Source organism: Psilocybe cubensis, chromosome 5 (genome assembly GCF_017499595.1).
Source record: "Psilocybe cubensis strain MGC-MH-2018 chromosome 5, whole genome shotgun sequence".
Taxonomy (NCBI): domain Eukaryota; kingdom Fungi; phylum Basidiomycota; class Agaricomycetes; order Agaricales; family Agrocybaceae; genus Psilocybe; species Psilocybe cubensis.
In genome coordinates, this window is record NC_063003.1 from 386,725 (window position 1) to 403,538 (window position 16,814).

Genomic DNA, 16,814 nt, shown 5'->3' on the forward strand with positions numbered 1-16,814 from the left:
TCAATCCAACGACAATTAATTGGAAGGCTAGCTGGTCTCCATATCAGCAGGATGCCTAGCTCAAGTCCGATGTCTTCCCTGGATACCTTCATCCAGTACTGACAGATCGCTGGTCCGATAATAGGATACTTATAAGGGAACTTTGCTAGGTTGCAATGATACGTGGCATGCTATCAGTATCATTTTCGATAATGGTATGGGACTATCCGTTCTCACAAATCTTGCTGATTTTATTTATCTATCCAGGAGTACATGACAATATACGAAGAGATGGTAGGTACAAGAAGTCTGGGGTGTTCAAATTTTCTACTTATATTTCTCGCTGGGTAAAGGCCATCTCTCGTTGAACTTCAGTCTGTACACACAAGTTCAATGATGGAATTGTATCCATCTGACGATGCGCACTCACAGGAGTCAATGTTCTGTTGAATATATCCATTCCACGAATCATTCCGTTCCATTGCGATCCGCCGACATTCTGGTACTTGGTTCTTCCCAACACAACGTATTTCTGAGCCAAGAGGTTATGATCATGATTATAAGGCATGAAATAAATGCTTACGGTGGGTGGATTGAAGATCTGAGCTTTAATGGTATAATTGAAAGTCTGTTGAACGCCGTTCAGGTAAACATAGAACTGGGTTCCATCCTTAGCAATTGCAAAGTGGAAATCAACGTTAGGTCCGGGTGCGGTTATCTGGGTGTAGACGTTGTCGCGACCCTGCAGATTGTTGGTGGTCATGTACGCGAAGTAAATCTGCATGCTGTTGGGCGGAAAAGCGACGTTGAAGAGTGATGTATCTACATCAGAAGACTCGATGGACACAAAAGTGCGCCACCAAGTTTGATCAGAGGGGTTAAGCCACCCCAAAATCGTGAAGGAGCCGCTGAGATCGAGGGTAGGGTAGAGCGTGTCATTAACAAAGCTAATATCGGGTTGAGTTTTGAATGCCCCTCCTCTTCAAAGCAGGTCAATGAGGAGACGTGATTTTTAAATTAAGTTAAGCTCACCCCATCGACAGTCGGAGCGGAAAACTCCAGGTAGGACCTGGAAATGCCTGCGCGGCAACACTCACAGCACTGTTGATAGCAACAAAGATTGAGAGGAGATATGCGTGCATTGCAGACGACACAGTTGAGAAGAGGGAGGGAAACAATCCGAAAGGTATAGATGCATTGGAATAGAATATTATGGGTGTTTTAATTGTGCGGTTTTGATGACGATGAGGAGAATCGGCTTAAACTACTACATACCAACCTTCTTGATTAACCGAAATTGAATGACCTTGGTCAACATTCTGTGATATTAAATCAACAGAATGGAAAGTCTGTCTAGCTTCTCCAAGTGTATTGGGATTAGGCTAGAATGGCTAGCTCATACCAACACTGCAACTTCTAGAGTCGTATCTTGAATCTACTACTTATCCACATTAGGGATGACGGGAGGGCGCTTATCCCTGAAAGCATTAAGCGAATAGTGAAAACCATTAGCTGTATTGTAAATGAAGCGATATGAAAAGATACACTTATTCTTCCAACCGGAAACTCGAAATAGCTAGTAGCTGCTATCCTGAGCCGGCAACAAACAATGTCCTGTTATGACTCTAGTCAGTACTCAATACTTCGCTCACTTGGAGAAAATCCAAATATCTATCGGACGTCAGACTAACTAAATCAAACGTTCAATTTCCATCTATTCTCACTCCAACATCATTCTCCGAACAAACTTACAGTGTGTAAAACACGGCACAAATATAAGTGAATCCTAAATGCTTGAATGAGTTTGGTTCTAATCCACGACGTTCATCCGATGAGAGCTTTTGTTATTTGATGTTTAGTAAAATAACCCTTATTCCATTTCCATATCACTTGTCAAACTACGAACCGCTGACATGATGGCTCACATGTAATGAAGATTTATACACTATCTTCCAAACGGGCGCTCAGGTAGGACTAGGCATAAAAAATGTTCGTTTGATCTCTCTACCGAGGGGATATACTTGACTTGAGGGACCATTACACTTTAGGGTATGAGCGTCAAGCTAGAAGATCGAATGAAACGATTCAAAGCAGGTATAATATAGCTGGAGACTTACTATCATGTGAGTTTTAATGAGACGTCTGGTTCGAAATATAAATTAACCCGCTCCCAAGTCTCAGCCGTGGTCCCTTTGCGTGTTCAATATGATGTTGAAGTCATTCATTTCGCTCAGTGTAGTGGCACTGTACCCAGCGCTTATACTCGCGTATTCACATTACAGTGACCTGGGAGCTAGCATTATCGTATGTCAGCCTTTAATAGCGTTTTAACGTCTTTTCCTCATTCGCAATTGCAACTCAGAGCCACCACGCAATGCGGGACAGTTTGAATAAGTTTGATTTATCGGATAGTTGGGACGAACTGGTATGTTTTTTCTTCCCTGTAGAGGGTTGTTTCAATTCAGGCTGAATAATATGTATGTCAGATTCCTCGTCAGCAACAGGCAATGGGGCCTACTAGCAGACCAGTCGGAAATCAAAGCTTGTACAGAAACGTCACACCACGTAGAGGCAACAAGAATCCCCCTGGGAACGGGAATTGCGAGAGAAATAAACAATGCTAGCTACAGAAAGTAGACATAGTCGGTGTTAATGTAATCAATGTCGCCTGAAAAAGAAGGTTTGATACGACGCACGTAGTACACGATAATGAAGGCAAAATTTACTACTAAAGAATGTGGACTGTTGAGATGTGTATGTCATCTGGATGGCGCTCATATTGCTTAGTACAAAGAATGTCAACTAGGTCGAGTGGCTTCAACGCAGTAGTAGGAGGTTTCGCCATTCTCGACAGGTAGAAAAGGCCGCCTATACATACAAGGTAGAGTATCGATAGAGAGCCAGGAATAATGAGTTGAATCAACCATCGATCTCGGTTAATTGCCTCTGTTGGGACCAAAAGGTCTTGCGTAGTATTCCCAGACAAAGGTGCAGAAAAAATGACGGCGCTGAGAGCGGTATTGAGAGTTTTTGTCCACCTTTCACTGTTCAGCGCACAGTCTGCCGTGTCGGGACCTAGCTGAAATCCTGCGAGCACCCCGCCTGGACACGAAAATGGAACCAAATCATTGGCGGAACTGCTTGTTGACCACCATGCGGCAATCACATCATCGACAGACCAGGCGACGCAGGAATAGGGATCAGAGCTGGGACATGGATCAAGGAAGGGATCATTTGGATTAGTGAAAATGATAGGTGTGCTGGGGTTGATTAGCTGAGAACTGGGCACCTGGGACGCAGATGGCGAGGGATTTAAATGAATGGTATGGTTGCATATGGTGTAAAAGATTTTGCCGTCGGAAGAGACAGTGGCATTAGGAATCGCATCGATATTATTTCCGGTCCATAAGTATTGGCGACTTGTAACTGAGTTAGACATCTGGGGAAACGTGACGAATCCTCCTGCAAGTCGGACGTTTGAGTACCCTACTGTCCACACGTCCGTTGTACTGAAGTTATACGCTTTCACTCCGGAAGGAAGGGGTGCAAGGCTATTGACGATGTATTGGGAATTTGGGGGTATGATAGAGACATTCCATCCCTGCACTAGACCGCAGGAGATTTCTCCAGAGATATGGAATCCACTAGGTCGTGAGTCGACAGCCAAAGTAGTTCTATTATCTTGAACCACTAGACTTCCATCAAATGCGGCTGACGGTATATGAGGTGAATTTGGGACAACTAACCAGCTGTCCAAGACACCTGCCACAATGCGTTCGTCAGTACTGAAAAAGCGGGTATCTGCACGAGGAAGAGTAAAGCTATCGGGATAGGTAAATGATACGCGAACGGTGGTTGTACTGTGAAGATCGGGGATGGAGAATCCAACTATAAAAGAAATAAAAAGGCCTATGGCGATCTGGGACAGCGCAAGGAAGCCAAGCCACCCCACTCCATGTTGAACACCAGGTCTCGTCTTTCCACCGCCCTGCCAAAGTCGAGATGCACTTCGATACAGCGATTGGGCTGCCGTTATTTGCAAAGCCGCACCTGCCAACGACCCTTCAGCAGCGCTGATGCCCCTCTCAACGGCCAATATAGTAGCATCGTCTCTCCTTCGAAGAACAAGTCGAGCATTGCAAGCAATGAGTTCGGATAAGCCTAGGCTCGCAATGAATGTACCAGCCTTTAGCCAGTATTGCATGAGGGTTTGAATGCGGGGAATTATGTGGCCCCTTGGGTCGAGGTTGTCGTGGCATTTGGCACCGTCAGGGCACCTGTAAACGCGGGGAAGAAGAACATGCCGAACAACAAATATCCCTGAGAGAGTGAGGCTGACCCCTACAACTACCCACAAGCTACACCTGAAAAGAGATATGTCGTCGTGTTTGGGAGTTCTTGATGCAGCGTTCTCTTCTTGAACGTGATGTTTCGCAGAAACAACTGAAGATGGAAGAGAATTTGACACCTTTTCGGTGTCCCGACTGGCTTGTTGATCCTCTCTGTCATCAGGAGGCGGAGATGGCAGCTGATTCGAGGAAGGACTGTAGGGGAGCTCATGCAGAATATCGGGATGCTTCTCAGATAGGTTACGTTCCTTGGAGGAGGCCATGGTGTAATGGCCGTTAAGAGAACTATATTGTGCAGATCACTGTCAAAATCATAGACTGTCTGTGAATTGGTAATTTGGCGCACCAAAAGTCGTATAGAGCAGACTGGTCGCCCGCAGATGATGTGAAGGGAGAATGCTGCTGGTGTTCGGTTCCTTCATATGTATTGCATTTCTGCAACGGCTGTGTGCAGAAATAGTCGGTTTCATTTGGACATGTCACGCTTACGGCAAACGACATCCTTTACCTGTGCAGATTTACTATTTAGATGCCATTGCTTCCAGAAGTCGCATTGCATAATGCAGCCTAGCTCATGGGAGCCTCATGTTGTGGCCACACCGATTCGTGCGTCTAATAATAATCCTAAGAATGCAGTAGATCTCTCTCCTGGGCAGATACGCGACTAAGTTCTTCCAAATCCTATTACCACAGTCAAATTTAGTACTTACTTGATGCTATTGTCGTCTGTTTTGATCACGGACTACAACCATTTGCAGAGAGTAAACTGCATTTGACGCTTGGACGCATTCAGTGGAGTCATCGTGAGTGAACGGATCACAGGTGACAGAAACCAGAAAATCATGCACGTGGTCTCATGGTCTTATGCGATGAAACCGAAGTCCGACACACGGCAACGCGGCATCTCTTAGAACACCCAAAAGTCTTCCAAGTACGTTTTTAAATATGAGAACTGATGTCCCTAGATTGGAATATTGCTTATAAGAATGATACTACTATTCCAATAGCGTTGCCTGATACTCCTCCTCAACTTCCGCCTAGGGCAGAATTTATTGTTGTCAGCATATCAATGGTTTGATTAACCATGAGTGTACTCACATCATCCAAAGCAAAGTCAAATAGATACACGTCTCGGAGTATCCCGTTCCATTGGGACCTGTCAGTGTTGCCATCGAGCCTGGTTCTTCCTAGCACTACTTGTTTCTGGGATGCAACAAACTGAGTGGAACAGACTCGATAGATGTTATACAAAGACAATGTAACTCACATTCGCCGGGTTAAAAATTTGACTTGAAAGTGAAATAGAAGACGTTCGGGCCCCGTTCATGTAAAAGGCAATAGCATTTCCGTCTTTAACCATGGCCAGATGGAATTGAACGTTTGGCCCAGGAGCAACCACCGTTGTATTAATTGCTCCACCACGATTCTGTGCGCTTTGCATCCAGGCAACGTTGAAATTCATTTGATTTGGTGGAAGCGCGATTCTGAACAGGGCAGAGGTTGCATCTGGTGATTCAATAGATAGGGCAGCACGCCAGAATGTACTGCCAATGTCTGAGACAGAGATCCAGCTCATGAGGCTGAATGGCTGAGTCAAATCAATATCAACGAAAACGTTATCGGCAAAACTTGTTGTCCGTGACGGATCCGCATTTCCTTGACCATTGCTGTAAAAATTGCGTTATGAACGACTCAAAAAATTGGAGTAAAATGGCTCTGCAACAACTTACGCTAGCGTCACTCGAAATGGAAAGTACCAAATGGGAGGAGGATAGCTCTGTGCTATGGTTCCATGTATGAGCACAGATGCAAGAAAAACTGCGGATACAATGGCTATCATTGGAATTAATTGGTTGAGGTCGACTGCAAGCCTTTGTACTTATACAACAAAAATTCGGAGCGACATTGCCAATCCATACTAACGCCACATCCTACTACAAACTAGTAGCTTCGGAACGAAACTCTTATCAAAGACATATCGCGGTGTGTACTCTGCAAGCCCAACCATTCCTGCAATAGAAGCATACAGCTCGGTAGACGAATAGAGCCTAGTAAGCTCGTTGTGAACTATGACAATCAAAAGGACATTTATGAAATACAATCAATTAAACGGGAGTCATCAAGCTTCGCAGACTTCCATTTTCTCCTAACACAAGACGAGTTTTAAAACTTTTATACGTCATTTGACGTGGATGACAGGTTGAATTGCTTGAGAAACACATAGGTAACAAAAGGCCGTTTCTTGAAAATCTCCAAAAAAGAGAACCTCAATCATCCAGGTAATATGCCACAACTAATTTAAAGATTGCCGGTAGTTGATTGATGATTCTTCGGATTAGATTGCGAATCTCAATTACCTCGTAATAACTTATTCGGTTTGTAATACAAAAAATCAACAACGGAAAGCATGAATAGGATAGTCGCACTTTCACATATAGATTAGCAGCTGTGATTGTTGAATAAAATGCGAAGCAGCGGCCTCATACGTTTGGATGCACATAAATAGAAAACATTTTTAATTTCAATGGAACGCAAGAGACACCTGTTTCTTTTACCAAAAATCTACTATGTCGCTGTACGCCACCGCTATTGTGGTTTCTGTTCACCTTTTACTTGGCGTGCTCAACGTTATGGCGCAGTCTACTGGACCATGGTATTTTCCTGACCGCTTGACTTTGGCGTTAGTGGTCCATCCAATCACATTAGACTGCTGGTACAAGTGCTGACCAATATACATACCTTTGCGCAGTAACGGGCAAGGGAACTCCGACCCAACGAGGCCCGTCAGCTTTCTAAATGATACCTTGTGGCGTGCATTCGATTTGAACAAACCTTTCAATTTGACTGCACGGCTCAGCGTGTCTGATCAAAGGTTTTGGCGCGCGGCTATATCAATCGAATCCCCACAGGCGACGTCTGCCCTGTTTAGGATTGCTCTTCCACCAAACGACATGCGATTCAATCTTGCGTGGATGAGCGGGCCACAGACTCGAGGCGGCGCTTTTAACACTACTGCATCAGCGCCAGCATTGAATACTGAATTTGATTTTGCCCTTGTCAAAAACGATAGCAGTATTTCCATCAGTATCAATGGCGAAAGGCAGTGGTCTACTCCGTTTAGCTCCCAAATTTTTAATGCTCCGAATGTAAGCAACTCTTATTGAATCAAAAGCCAGTTTTATATATTTTTTATGCTTTAGAAATCTATTATTCTTGGGAGAACCATGTTGGACGGGAATGCACTCCGTTCTCAATGGAACGGTGTGATTAGAAATGTCCTTCTAAGCCAGACTCCCCCTTCAGGTGAGATAATGTGTTTAGCACTAAGTGCTCACCGGTCACCTCACAGCTAATTATTCCAAAGTTTGAACAGCCGGACTGGCTGCCATGTCGCAAACAATGAATTCCAAACTTTTGGCGGATGCCACAAGTGGTTTCCGACCGACACTGGAAGCTTCGAATAGGTGTTGTTTTGGGTGTTGTCCGCTTGTTTTTACAGTAAAGGAGATTGAGGAATGTCCTTGGCTTGAATACATGATACATCCCTTTAGGCTCTTGATTAGTTTTACCCAAGTTTTAACTTTTTCCGACGTGACATCTCTGCCGAAAATACCGATTGATTGCTTTTCTGATCCGTCCGCCATTGGCGTGATTTTTTTATTAAGGCCGATGTTAGGCCGATGGATTGCATCAACATCAACCGACCCTCCCTCGAACCTCGAGGCGTCTTGACACACTTGGTGCGTTACCTGGCCCGACGCGCTGCTGACGCAAAATAATAGCAGAAATAGATGCTCTCGCCTGGATATTATGCTCCACAGCCTCGTGTGTTATGGACCTTCAGACTGGATCTTCTAATTTCTATTGTGAGTCGTGGCTAACCAACAGCACCAGGACAAGGGATCCGAATAGTGTATTCCAGTAACAACAGCTCAGCTGCATCAAGTCTGCGCGTGTCATTACGGAAGGTTGCATCAGCCGTAGGCACGCACTGCCGCACAATGGATTGGCCGTTATTCATTTTGTCCTCCCTAATGACCTAAAGCTTTCAACGAATCAACATCCATATTCACGCTGCGCAACGCTCGATGTCATTGAAGGGTTCGTCCTTGAACAAAGACCCGACCAAGCTCACCATGGAGCCGCAAGAGCCACAAGTACATCAAGCATTGGCTTCCACTACGGTACAGGTACTCAGTATACATAGCCTTGCAATGTGCTACTCTTATTGATTGCGCCATGTTATGCTTTGAATTTTAGATGGCTCCCAAAAGTATCAAGATGGTAACCCAAGGCCATAGCGAGAAACGCCCATCTAGCGGCTACGAAATCCCAACGGCCTCGTCCTCAGGCAAACTTCCAATCTCGACGTTCGATAATACAACCTCCCCACCAAAAACTAATCACTCAACTTCGCCAAATCCAATCACTCCCCCCCAAAGCAGCAAGTTGATTGATCATACAGTAATGCATTCTCTACGGGATACCACCTCTCCTATTATTTGCGCCTTTTTTGTTATCATTGGAAGTGGCCTAATGGTGGCGGGAACGTTGGTCGTTCGTCATTTTTTCCTCCCGCACATCTATACGTGTCCCGACGGTGCCACCTGCCATGACAATTTTGACCCCAAAGGGAATATCATTCCACGCCTTCAAACCCTAATGCAATATTGGTTCCAAGCCGGGGTCTTCATCGCAAGTTTAGGGCTATCAGAGCTCATTTCTTGTAATGCCCGTCTCGTCTTGAAAAAACGGACCGATGTCACGATACTGGCGGTGGAAAGAGGCGTCAACGCGTCAAAAGGGAAGATGAAAGATGCTGCTCTGCAACTATCTATCGTCGAATCATTATATTCCATTGTGTCTCGACTTTGGCGCCGTGGCGACTATATCAGTCCCAAAATCCATCATGGTACTGGTTGGTTGGGTGTCCTCGCGCTGTCCCAAGTTGCTGTGGGAATCTTTATCTCATTTATCGTCGGATTCTCGATCCCAGATTTGCAAAGTACGACCACTGTCAAAGTTCCCTTCAGCTATCGTAGCATCATCACCCTCCCGCGAGCGGACAGGCGATATCCCAGCATTGACGAACGTGTTGTCGGAGGTGTTCTAGACAACTGGTTGATATTGCCAAATTCTGCACATAGGTCACCGACGGCATTTGACGGGAGTCTAGCCGTACAAGACAATAGAACTATTCTGGCCATCAATCCCCAGGCCAGTGGATCTCACATTACGGGCGGCCTATCATGTGGCAGACAAGGGTGGAACGTGTCGAACATTCCTTTCGACTCGGACTATTTCTCTGACGATCACGCTGCTCTTCCTTCTGGATCGAAAGCATATAACATTAGCGGCAAGGATTCATGGGTGGTTACATATTCCTACTTTCCTCTAGCCGCATCTCCCGTTTTATTCCCAAACCCAAACTCCATACTGATATCCAACTCTACCATCAATCGTCAATATGTATGGGCGGGAAATACGAGCAAAGTGATCCCAAATGCAACAGCGTCAGAAGATGGAGGAATTTTTTTCACGGTCTGCAATCAGACTGTATTTATGGACGACCTTCCTGAAATCTCAGAAGTCAACACCCAGGCCATCAACCCCAGCCTGCCTGTAATTTTCTCCGACACTAATGATCCTTTCACCCTTCCTTGCATCAGTTCCGACCCCTTCACTTGTGTCGCTTGGTCTGTCGATCGCATTATCTCGTCTTGGTGGCTGGTCAACGCTGTATTCTCAGATTTGATTCCCTTTTCCTGTGTGGAAGGGATGCTCGTCGCGTACGATGGACTTTCGGACACTAACAACTGCGCTCTAAACTCTGAAAGATGGCATAAAACTCTCAACATGACGTTGAGTGCTCTCATTTCCGCCGCACCCCTGTCCGGGAACCTTACTCAAAATCTTTCGGTGACTACAGAGGCTATGAACACCCACTTTTGGTTAATTCAGCTCGTCCTTCCAGGTGCCACAATGACTCTCCTGCTCGCGTGTCTGTCATATATGTGGTGTCTCATTCGCAAGGGCGATGTGCTTTACAAGCTTGACCTACCGGAGGTGGTGGCAAATCAGAAAAAACTCGAAGTCAATGAAGGCAATACACGCACAACGACAGTCACTGTAGAGTAGTAAATTTCTCGCCAACGTACATTGCTTCCCTGGTATTGTGCTACATCTTCGGCCATTTGAGTAGCTAATATCCAGTGTAGTACCGCCTGCGTTTCGCTCCTGGCTTGCTTAATCGACTCGAGGTAGATACGGTGAATGACTATCCACCGGCTCAGATTCGCATATGAGCCTGGCAGCCCCATGATGCGAGATATCTCAGCTTATGTATTCTGTACTGCATTTTTAGGGAATTGTTGATAATAACTCACCTCTAGTACATCTAAAGGGACACCAACTCAGTATTATTATCTGATGAGATGCACGACATGGCCGAGATCATGAAAAGCAGGGCAAGTTGCTCATCGACGGTTCTCAAATGGAACATCATTGAGCGGAGGATATACTCCAACAAAGAAGCAAACTGTTCAAGTATCAGCATTCGGTAAGACGTTGCTTTAGAACCTCCCCAATCGCATGCAGTGCAGCATATTCGCTGAACCCCTCAGTATGGACTTATCAGTAGAATCTCACAGAATAGATATTCAGAAGGACGTCCCAAAAAGAAGCATCCAGCATTAGATCCCTTGAGTGATAGAGATGCCAAATTGTGCTCTGTAAAAATAAACTAGCTCTGATTTCTCGTCTGCAAGGTAGTAACAGCAGTGAACTGGAATTTGGCTCACTTACGGGGAATACCAAAGTTGGGCGACGACATATTAGATCTTGCAAGACGTTGACCGAGCCCAATAGTGCGGCCAGGGATGGATTTCAAACGTCAATGTATGTTTGACCGTTGCGAACAGTACATAGATAAGGACATCTTGATATAAATATGTTTCCTTGATGATTCAGTTCTCGAAATGTCAAGTTGGGGTGTGGCAAATGCATGAAGATAAGCCCCTGTTCGGCCTCAGAGAAAGGCAATGCCGCCACGACCTGCAAGTACAAGTAACATTGAACCTCAGTTTATGCTCCGATTTGGCTCCGACATATGGCGCAGTAACTTCATCAGTCTTCACGGCGAGCCAAGAAAGTGAACGCGCGATAAATACAATGGTAAAATGATTAAATCTCTTCGCCATCTATTTCTCCTTGCGGCGGTGTAGCCAAAATTTAGCACGACATTAATAGCTGAGAGACTGAAGGTCGTCAGGCTCTCGGAGGAATCCTGTATGATGGCGTAGAAAGCAAAAAAAAACGTATTGATCGATTCAAGTTGCACTGGGTCTTCTTGACATGGAAGAATACTTGAAGCTCCATATGATTCTACGAGCCATGAGGTTATCAGTCTTAATCCTGTTAGATCATACAGGGTAGTGTTTCAACTTCTTTGTGTGCAACTTTCCCCCAGTTTCTGGCCTCACTTTGACGATGGCACATATGTGGAATGAAGCTAAGAATGTGGTTGTACAAGGTGGTACATTTGTGGCTCAAACGGTTCGCCCAAGTACCGTTGTGATGTGTATGTTTGCTGAAGTGTTTCTGTTTCAACTGGACACATTCTCAGGTTGAGCACTCGCCGTACATATCGAGCGCATTCAGCATTAATGTGTTTCCTCGTATCTTTCGGGCACAAGCGGAAGCTTTGGAAGATACTACTGCTTCATCGGCCAAGAAGGATTTCTCTAGGCTGGGTCCCATATTTCCTGAGCCCCTCGTCGATGTCTACGGCCGTGACGAATACCTCGAAGACCTGGTGTTAAACAAAATTCTAGCGCAATTCGTTTCAAAATCAGAAAATAAACGACACGTAGCCATCAAAGGAGGCCACGGTATAGGCAAGACGACAGTTGCAAACAAAGTTATTCGGGATCCTCGCATCGTCAAGTATTTCGGGAATGCAAGGCACTGGGTTAGCTGTCGAGAAGCTTCTTTTATTGACAATTGTTTCAAGGGGCAAAAGTTGCTCGAATATATCTCCAGGAGCCTCGGGCTGGAGCTTACAGCATCTAACAATCTCCTCTACGACGTAAGATATTTTCTCGAGACAAACAATGTCCCTCGCATCATTATCTTCGACAATTTTGAGACCATGTGGGGAGCCATTGAAGCAGGAGAAGGAGTGGGGAGTATCTTGAAAGCCTTAGCGCAGCACACCCAGGTCCTCATGGTTATCACAACTCGCTTCATATATCCGCCCGCTGTCCACCTGGGAGTGTCGTGGCATTCCTTAGACACTTTGAGCCCACTCTCTTTGGACGCATCAAGAGATTTATTTATGAGCATTTGTCCTCAAGAATCTATCGATAAATACCTAGACGAGCTCCTTCTGGCAGTTAACTGTCTACCTCTTGCTATTGTCCTCATGGCGTCGACGGCACACGGATCGTTCACGACATACAGAATTTTGGAAAGATGGAGGAAAGGCCTTCAATGCGTAGCCCCAGACCGAAAAATGATTCCAGGTGACCCCGTAAAGCACCTCGGACCCTCAATTGAAATGTCGCTCGAAGGCCCATTGCTGAAGCATCATCCGGACGCAGTCGTACTCCTGAGGATAATTGCGGGCCTTCCTGGTGGCATAAAGGTCGCAAACCTTCAACAAATTGTTCCTGGAATACCGAGGGTAGATGAAGTGCAAGAGATTCTCCAGCAAACATACCTGATATACGAAGAAGACGGACTTACACGCGACCCCGAAGATCGAGTTCTCCAGATGCATTCCACCATTCGCAAGCATATGTTAGAGAACTACCACCTCGATTCAGAACATGAACGGAATATCCAGAATTTCTACTTCAGACTGATTCACGAAGCCGGAAAAGATCCTGGAGCCAAAGATTTTCTGGCTTGTGCTCGGCGCCTATCCAAAGAGGAAATCAACGCAAAAAGTATTCTAACTGGAGTCTTGAGGGACGAGGCCAATGAGTATCAGGATTTCGTAGCAGCAATAACCGTCGCAATGGACTACTGCAACTATCTTATATGGAACACTCCCAGCACAGATATAGCCGAGAAAACCGTCGATCTGCTAAAGAAACGACTGCCTTCAGGGACGTCAGTGTTGTTATCGCCAATGGAAAACTTAAACGCACATCGGAATAGAGTCGCAGGGCAATGCTCCCGCAATATTGGTTCAGAGCAATTGTTTGCTATGGAACAATATCCACTTGCACTGCTGCATTTAGGCAAATTACAATCTCGATTGTCCCGCTACGGGGAGTCAAAGAAGACTTTCAACCAATTGTTACAACATTGCAATCCTGTGGAGCATCGGAGCCGGACCGCGGAAGCTGAATTCGAGTTGGCTCAGATCTATCGCATCCAGGGTGATCACGAGAAGGCATTGGAGCTCTTTTACAATGTATACAGTCGCTCAGGAGACGAGGCACGCAGAAGGGCAGCCGCCCAACGAGGGATTGCAATTGTACACTTCGATGCAAATAATATTGCTGAAGCATTGGAAGCATTGAACAAGAGCAAACGTATTTTTCCGGAGAGCGACCAGGCATGCCAGGCCGACTACAAGCTCGGTGTGGGAAGAATACATAGAAACCACGACCAAACGCTCTCGATCAGCCTCTTATCCGAGGCAAGAGATTATTACACTGAACATGGACCTCGTCGAGAGGCTGCGATAACGCTGTATCAGAAGTCCATCGCACAGTATCTGAAGGGCGAATTCGATGATGCTGAGAGAGGATTAAATGACGCATTTGATGAATTCAGGCCTCTTAGAAATGACGCGCAAATGGGATATTGCGTTTACCACCTAGCTTTATTGAACATGAAGCGTAGGAGGTTGCGTGACGCCTTGTCGCTGTTCCGCCGCGCGGAGAAGATGTTTGCACACATGGATAACAAGTTGATGGTTGGATTATCGTTGAAGGGGCAAGGAGACGTGTTGACATCGCTCTTTCGAATACAAGAAGCGGCAAACGCATACGATAAGGCTGATACTCTGCTAGGCAGTGTGAGGTCAACGGAAGCCACGACTGCCTTGAAGAACATTCAACATACGCGTTACGCGATGCAATGGTACATCACCTTGGGCGTGGCATTTGCAGTCCTCTTTACATTGGCCCTTTTATATACCACTCAGACCACCAGTGTGGACATTTATGGGTACATACATCGTTTCTGAGAGTGCGTATGTCTTTGTAACAATGATAGATCGCATGAAACTCGCCTTTATAGAGTACAGATGTTTCGCTATTTGGTATTTTTTCTTTATTTTTGTTCGCCGCCTAATTCAATTGATTTTTCAGGTAAAGCCTCTTGACGATACCTCTGCACGTATATGTGAGTCAGGCTGCCTCTACTCGATTCACTGATGGAAGGTTCTTTGTGTAGTTGCACCTGTCAGCTGTCCTGTATTCCCAACTTTAAAAAGCAAGGATTACACTGCGATAACTTGACTGGCATGAAGTTGACGTCGAAGTTGAAGAAGAAGAGGGGTACTCAGTAGCAGTTCTCACGGTTGTTGTTTTTTTACGAGATTACCAAACAGCCCTCAGCAGAGCCAGTGGCAGTGCCAGCGTTGGTGAGTCAATGACCGGTCAACGTTTGATGGGTCAATGACTCGTGATGGGGTGATGACTAGTCATTGACTCTGAGGTGACTAGTCAATGACTTTGTAATCACGTGATGACTGGCAACGGTTTTGTGACTTGGTCATCTAAGGTGACCGTTATCTGATGACTGATTATGTAAAGAAATCAAGTCACGTTACAGTTGACCAGTCACACGTCGGGGATTTCCGAATATAAGACGCACTTTTATGTAGAAACCCAATGTTAGTCGTGAATATTGAATACCGTACAAAGATGGATGAATTTCTTTTCCTTAAACTGTGAATAAATGTGTATGAATATTTCTTATGCCACATACGGGATCAAACTGTAAGAAAATATGCAAGAAATGCTTGACCAACATGTAAGATTAACTTTTAGTGTGACAGTGGGTACTGAGCGGCCGCTCAGCGGGCACTGAATACGAGTATGTACTCGTATGTCAACTGGAGGAAAATCTGTAAGATTTTCCTCCATGTTGATTTCTAGTTAATCTGTAGGAATTTCTTCAACTTTTTTATTTATTTTACCTGTAAATATCCATGTATGATAAACTTTTTGCCCAAATGAAAAATTATTTTGCAGCGATTCTGCCACTCGACATAGACAAATAGATAAAAGTTAATCTTACATGTTGGTCAAGCATTTCTTGCATATTTTCTTACAGTTTGATCCCATATGTGGCATAAGAAATATTCATACACATTTATTCACAGTTTAAGGAAAAGAAATTCATCCATCTTTGTACGGTATCACCGCTGGCGCTCTTACATATTTTCAAAGAAAATAAGACCCAGTAATTATGTTTCCTACATTTTTTTGACGTATTTTATTGGAATATAGGCTTCGGGCTTCCCTAATTTGGTAACCCTGGACTCTATATACGAGAAAAATACGTCAAAAACCAATAGGAAACATAATTACCGATACATATTTTTCTATCAAATATGTATCAGCGCCAGCAGTGTATTCAATATTCACGACTAACATTGGGTTTCTACATAAAAGTGCGTCTTATATTCGGAAATCCCCGACGTGTCAATTGATGGGCATTGACCGAGTCACGTTACAGTTGACCAGTCAATTGATGGGCATTGACCGAGTCATGACTATGGTGACTAGTCATGGGGTGTCATTGACTAGTCAATGACTTTACCATCGCTGAGAGCCACGCAGTGTGTACACGGCGGGACCTTCGCCACTGTTTTTTTGGCGTCGATCGGAGTTACAAATAAATACGTTTAGATTTACAAAATAAAACCAAATTTAATACTGAAAATTAGCATCCGTCGGCGATGTGTTTAGCCGCGTTAAAAATCACAAAATAACCAGTGCGTCAATGAGTCTCTGTTTTATAGCTTCAAATCCACTTCCTTACCACAGTCGTGTTCTGATTCTTTTTTTTTGTGGCAGCTAATTTGACGGCAGCCTAATAATGGTCTTCGGCATTGACCCTGCTGGTTAGTGACATCACTCTCGGTCCACCTTACTACTCGGCTGAATTAAGAATAGTCGTTCAACGACAAGTTGTACACGGTCAAACACTCTATTATTGCCGGGTCTGTCAAGATACAAAAGGTCGCCAAAAACACCACCTCAATGAGCACTTCAACACCACAAAACACCAAACAGCTCTGCAGGCATTTCATACCAAAGAGAAATCCTCTGCTTCTTCACAAACCTCGTTGCCACCGGTTAACAAGTCCCTTTTGTTAGAGGACGCCTTACGTGCAATTCTTGTGTCTGCATCTCGTCAACCACACCAGCCTTTGTATCCTGCCAATGACCCTTGCCTTTCTAGGGTCTCGGCTGCACCTTCTTCAACCACTTTGTCGACGGTCTCTCCACTCACCAGGAT

General features: G+C 45.0%; 5 protein-coding genes across 5 annotated transcripts; 2 read left to right on the forward strand and 3 right to left on the reverse strand.

Moving 5' to 3' along the window:
* Nucleotides 1–310: 310 nt before the first annotated feature.
* On the reverse strand, nucleotides 311–1,121 carry JR316_0005607 (uncharacterized protein; the record flags this gene model as incomplete). The annotated part of the gene is made up of 4 exons (XM_047891364.1): nucleotides 311–355; nucleotides 410–511; nucleotides 563–959; nucleotides 1,012–1,121. 4 exons carry the CDS (start codon nucleotides 1,119–1,121, stop codon nucleotides 311–313), a joined length of 654 nt encoding a protein of 217 aa, XP_047748713.1.
* A 1,586-nt stretch (nucleotides 1,122–2,707) lies between these two features.
* Nucleotides 2,708–4,591, reverse strand: JR316_0005608 (uncharacterized protein; the record flags this gene model as incomplete). Its single annotated transcript, XM_047891365.1, has 1 exon — nucleotides 2,708–4,591. The coding sequence occupies one exon, from the start codon at nucleotides 4,589–4,591 to the stop codon at nucleotides 2,708–2,710; it is 1,884 nt and encodes a 627-aa protein (XP_047748714.1).
* A 732-nt stretch (nucleotides 4,592–5,323) lies between these two features.
* Nucleotides 5,324–6,168, reverse strand: JR316_0005609 (uncharacterized protein; the record flags this gene model as incomplete). Its single annotated transcript, XM_047891366.1, has 4 exons — nucleotides 5,324–5,365; nucleotides 5,427–5,546; nucleotides 5,596–5,995; nucleotides 6,059–6,168. The coding sequence occupies 4 exons, from the start codon at nucleotides 6,166–6,168 to the stop codon at nucleotides 5,324–5,326; spliced, it is 672 nt and encodes a 223-aa protein (XP_047748715.1).
* A 727-nt stretch (nucleotides 6,169–6,895) lies between these two features.
* JR316_0005610 (uncharacterized protein) lies at nucleotides 6,896–10,466 on the forward strand (the record flags this gene model as incomplete). The annotated part of the gene is made up of 7 exons (XM_047891367.1): nucleotides 6,896–7,008; nucleotides 7,078–7,474; nucleotides 7,529–7,631; nucleotides 8,111–8,194; nucleotides 8,251–8,308; nucleotides 8,374–8,518; nucleotides 8,589–10,466. 7 exons carry the CDS (start codon nucleotides 6,896–6,898, stop codon nucleotides 10,464–10,466), a joined length of 2,778 nt encoding a protein of 925 aa, XP_047748716.1.
* A 1,350-nt stretch (nucleotides 10,467–11,816) lies between these two features.
* JR316_0005611 (uncharacterized protein) lies at nucleotides 11,817–14,529 on the forward strand (the record flags this gene model as incomplete). Its single annotated transcript, XM_047891368.1, has 2 exons — nucleotides 11,817–11,882; nucleotides 11,953–14,529. 2 exons carry the CDS (start codon nucleotides 11,817–11,819, stop codon nucleotides 14,527–14,529), a joined length of 2,643 nt encoding a protein of 880 aa, XP_047748717.1.
* Nucleotides 14,530–16,814: the final 2,285 nt, after the last annotated feature.